Raw genomic sequence first — 5341 nt, forward strand, 5'->3', positions numbered from 1 at the left:
AAGTAGTTGAAACCTAAAATGTATTTTCAGCAATATATATAGTGATTTATATATCAATTTAATATGTTATAGGTCACTGAGGCCTGGTATAAATGACGCATGCTTGAAATGAAGCCACTCAGTATAGTGTACATAGACTGACTCCCCAGTTCATCACATTGACACAGCACAGTAAGGACAGGGAAGTGTTTAATGTGTGTCTGTCTGTCCAGTAACTGTGTGACGAACTGGGACTATTCTTAATGTTTCCTCTCAATATTGTAGGAGTGGCTCAGTTTCCCATATGCATTTCTTAAGTCTCTAGGTGGTGGGATAAAGGCCAATATGCATAAATGGCCGACAGTCTCTCTCCTGGCAACTAATGGCCGGGACCCTTCCCCCCTCCATCAAGGTGATACTAAAGGTGTTGGAGAACAAAGGAATCAGGTGACCTCCTCTTCCAGAAAGGGACAAAGAAAAGGAGGAGGGGCTGGAGGGGAAGTCAGTTTGGAGATGGCTGGGGACGTGGAGTGGGCACAGATGTGGGTGTCTGTCTGGCTCACTGTACCCCAAAATGGACCTGGCAGAGGGGTCCCATTCTCTGTACCTACAAGCTCTGTTTTAGACCGTGTTCCTGTCGTCTAAATAAACCTTCTGTTTTACTGACTGGCTGAGAGTCATGGTGAATCGCAGGAAGCGGGGGGTGCAGGGTCTTGTCTGCCCCAACGCTCCATAACAAAGACATTGAGGGAAGAGGCCTCAGCACCATGGACCAGCCAGCTCTGCACAGAGCTCAATCTGAGAGCAAGAGAACAAGGAGAAAATATTTAGGTCCCTTTATGAGTAAGGAGCTGGAGCAGCCTGTCCCGGATCTGTTTGGTCCTCACCCCGTAAATGATGGGGTGTAGCATGGGGGGTACCAGCTGATACACACTGGTAATGAGAATGAGGAAATGCAGTGGCACATTGTGGCCAAACCGCTGAATGAGAGAGGAGAAAAAATCTGGGATGTACAAAGCTGAGATGGCACAAAGATGAGAGATGCAGGTCCCAAAAGTTTTGAGCCGGGCATCCTTTGTGGGGAGGCGGAAGATGGCCCGGAGGATCAGAGTATAGGATACGGCGATAAAAAATAAATCCATTCCGCTCACAGAGAAAAGATGAAATAGGCCATAGTAACTACTGATGCGGATGTCAGCGCAGGCCAGCTTCACCACAGCTATATGCGCACAATAGAAGTGGGGGATGATGTTTGTTCTGCAATATGGCCACCGTCTCACCAGGAAGGGATTGGGTAATGTGACTATGACACTGCGCAGCACCATGGCCAGGCCTATCTTGGCCACAGCAGAGTTTGTCAGGGTGGTGGAATATCTAAGAGGATGGCAGATGGCCACGTAGCGATCAAAAGCCATGGCCAGAAGGATTCCAGACTCCATTGCTGAGAAGGAGTGAACAAAGTACATCTGAGTGATGCAGGCTCTGAAACTGATCTCCCTGGAATTGAACCAGAAGATGCTCAGCATTTTCGGTATGGTGGATGTGGACAGGACCAGGTCGGTGATGGCCAGCATGCAGAGGAAATAGAACATGGGTCCGTGGAGGCTCGACTCCCTCTTCACAATGAACAGGATGGTGAAGTTCCCTAACACAGCTATGGCGTACATAGCACAGAAGGGGATAGAGATCCAGGTATGGGCTTCCTCTAGGCCAGGAATGCCAAGTAGGATGAAGGTGGAGGGGTTGGTGAAGTCGGTTCTGTTTGAATCTGACATGGTGTAGGGGAGAAAATGTCCAACTCTGAGACAGAACTGTGTCTCCTGCATATACCGTATCCTCCCCTATCTTTCTGTGTGTTCCCAGGACTTTCTGTGTGTTCCGGTGGATGGTCGCAGCAGAAATGCCTGAATGGAGAGACAACGTTAATATGAGACACTGCATGCACTAGTGGAGGCTGTTCTCATAGGAGAAGCAGATTGATCACTCTTCACACACTGAAAAATTACATTTTCATTATTCTGAGAAAATAACTATGAACAATGACCTTACTAAATCAATTCCATAATTTTATTCTGCTCCCTGCATTAATAATTCCTGCACTTTATGGTGGGGGAAACTTAAGAGGCACCATCAGGAAACACACGTGTGGATACCGTTTTCCCATCATTCTTTCTTAACGTAATGAGAGCCAGGACAGGGAGTCCAATTTTAAGGGAGTTCCCCATTCATCCAGTTGCTGAAAATCAGAGAGGGGAAAAAAACAAACTTTTGCGAAGACATGTGCTAAGAGAAACATCCTAACTAGAACATACCTCAGGGAAAAGACCTGAGTGCCATTGATAGCAACTCAAGAGAAACACCTGCTCATTCACAGCAGTGGACAAAACAAAACAATGTTCAGATCCCTAAGATATGGGATGGAGAATAACATGTTCTGGATATTTGGTCAGTTTTGGTCATGCAGTCTCTATTACGGATAGAAAAGTCTGTGACTCTTAAGTTTACACAAGAGACAAAGATGAGAGCATATGATTCATAGATTCTAGGACTGAAAGGGACCTCGAGAGGTCATCGAGTCCAGTCCCCTGCCTCATGGCAGGACCAAATACTGTCTAGACCATCCCTGATAGACATTTATCTAACCTACTCTTAAATATTTCCAGAGATGGAGATTCCACAACCTCCCTAGGCAATTTATTTCAGTGTTTAACTACCCTGACAGTTAGGAACTTTTTCCTAATGTCCAACCTAAATCTCTCTTGCTGCAGTTTAAGACCCTTGATTCTTGGTCTATCCTTAGAGGCTAAGGTGAACAAGTTTTCTCCCTCCTCCTTATGACACCCTTTCAGATACCTGAAAACTGCTATCATGTCCCCTCTCAGTCTTCTCTTTTCCAAACTAAACAAACCAAATTCTTTCAGCCTTCCTATATAGGTCATGTTCTCAAGACTTTTAATCAGTCCTGTTGCTCTTCTCTGGACCCTCTCCAATTTCTCCACATCTTTCTTGAAATGCGGTGCCCAGAACTGGACACAATACTCCAGCTGAGGCCTAACCAGCGCAGAGTAGAGCGGAAGACTGTCTTCTAGTGTCTTGCTCACAACAAACCTGTTAATACATCCCCGAATCATGTTTGCTCTTTTTGCAACAGCATCACACTGTTGACTCATATTTAGCTTGTGGTCAACTATAACCCCTAGATCCCTTTCTGCCATACTCCTTCCTAGACAGTATCTTCCTATTCTGTATGTGTGAAACTGATTTTTCCTTCCTAAGTGGAGCACTTTGCATTTGTCTTTGTTAAACTTCATCCTGTTTACCTCAGACCATTTCTCCAATTTGTCCAGATCATTTTGAATTATGACCCTGTCCTCCAAAGCAGTTGCAATCCCTCCCAGTTTGGTATCATCTGCAAACTTAATAAGCGTACTTTCTATGCCAATATCTAAGTCGTTGATGAAGATATTGAACAGAGCCGGTCCCAAAACAGACTCCTGCGGAACCCCACTTGTTATGCCTTTCCAGAAGGTTTCGGAACCATTAATAACAACTCTCTGAGTACGGTTATCCAGCCAGTTATGCACCCACCTTATAGTAGCCCCATCGAAATTGTATTTGCCTAGTTTATCGATAAGAATATCATGCGAGACCGTATCAAATGCCTTACTAAAGTCTAGGTATACCACATCCACAGCTTCTCCCTTATCCATAAGACTCATTATCCTTATGATATAGGAAAATAAAATAAAAAATGAAACTGGATTACATTCAGAGGGACAGTTCCCAACCAGTACTATCTATGGACACTTAGTGCTCCAAGAGGACTAATTCCCCAAAGCTGAGGAAAATTGTCAGCAAAACTGATTGTGAGGAAAAATTTAGACAGAAAAATATGAATGAATATGGGTAGTTCTTTGATAACATTTTATTAGATAGTGAAAAACTAATGATTCCAGAATCAACAAAGTGAACAACTTTGGGTAAAAACTCAGTTTACTGGTAAAGTGAAGAAGCAATTAGAGGCAGGAAAGCAATATGTAACAAAGGGGAAAAAGGGAAAATAGGTAGCCAGAATAGAAATCGGAAGTAAGGAAAATTAATAAGGAACGTTAAGGCATCAGGGAAAACTCCTTTTTTGGCGGGGTTATGGATTACAAAAAGGAGGTTATTAAGTATATTAAGAACAAATGAAATCCTAGAAAAGTTTTATGTCAAATCATTTGTTAAATTTAAACAATTAAAAAATAAAGGGAAAGGTTTATTTATAAAAGAATTTACAAGATTAAGAAACAATAGAAAAGCTGGTATGAGATTAGTTAAAAAAATCTAGAAATGTAAGTAATGCCAGTCACCAACAGGGTTTATGCAAAACAGATCTTGTCAAATAAACCTCATTTCATCTTTTTATGAGAGTTCAAATTGGTTGATCAAGGGTACACATTTGGTGGATCAAGAGAACAACACAGATGTAAAGAATCTTGATTTCTCAAAGGCATTTGATTTAGTAGAGGAAAATATTGAGTTGATGAGTAATGGGCTCTGTAATCTACCAGAGAAAGGCTGAGCAAGAGTGATGGGCTCAAAGCCGAAGCCAAGCAAATTCCAGCTCGAAATTAGGGCCAAATATTTAGCAGTGAGGGTGATTAACCATGGTTTGTGTTGATTTTCGCGAAGATGGTTGGTGGTATTTGGACACCTAACATAGTGAATGCCAATGAAAATGGGGTAGGTTCAGATTCTAAAATAGGGGAAGATTGAGTTAAAAGTTACTTGGACAAGTTAGATGTCTTCAAGTCACCAGGGCCTGACAAAATGCATCCTAGAATACTCTGAAGGAACTGACTGAGGAAATATCTGAGCTATTAGCTATTATCTTTGAAAAGTCATGGGAGATTCCAGAAGACTGGAAAAGAGCACATATAGTGCCTATCTATAAAAAGGGAAATAAGGGAATCCCAGGCAATTACAGACCAGTCAGCTTAATTTATGAATCAGATAAGATTATGGACCGAATAATTATGGAATCAATTTGCAAACATCCAGAAGACGGTAAAGTAATAAGTGATAGTCTGCATGGATTTGTCAAGAACAAATCATGTCAAACCAACCTCATAGCTTTCTCTGACAATGTAACAAGCCCTCTGGATGGGGAGAAACAGTAAATGTGGTATATGTAGACATTAGTACAGCTTTTGATACAGTCTCACATGACCTTCTCATTAACAAACTAGGGAAATACAAGCTAGATTGACCTACTATAAGGTGAATGCATAACTGGTTGTAAAACCACTCCCAGAGAGTAGTTATCAGTGGTTCACAGTGATGCTGGAAGGGCATAACAAGTGGGGTGTTGCAAGGATCA

General features: G+C 42.3%; 1 protein-coding gene across 1 annotated transcript; it reads right to left on the reverse strand.

Annotated features, from left to right (window-relative positions):
* Window positions 1-806: 806 nt before the first annotated feature.
* Window positions 807-1754, reverse strand: LOC117873210 (olfactory receptor 52R1-like). Its single transcript, XM_034762333.1, has one exon. The coding sequence runs from the start codon at window positions 1752-1754 to the stop codon at window positions 807-809; it is 948 nt and encodes a 315-aa protein (XP_034618224.1).
* Window positions 1755-5341: the final 3587 nt, after the last annotated feature.

This window comes from Trachemys scripta, chromosome 1 (assembly GCF_013100865.1).
Source record: "Trachemys scripta elegans isolate TJP31775 chromosome 1, CAS_Tse_1.0, whole genome shotgun sequence".
Taxonomy (NCBI): domain Eukaryota; kingdom Metazoa; phylum Chordata; order Testudines; family Emydidae; genus Trachemys; species Trachemys scripta.

Bases quoted from the DNA above. Each gene is read 5' to 3' on its own strand.
- LOC117873210 (XM_034762333.1), bottom strand. From the start codon at position 1,754: ATGTCAGATTCAAACAGAACCGACTTCACCAACCCCTCCACCTTCATC.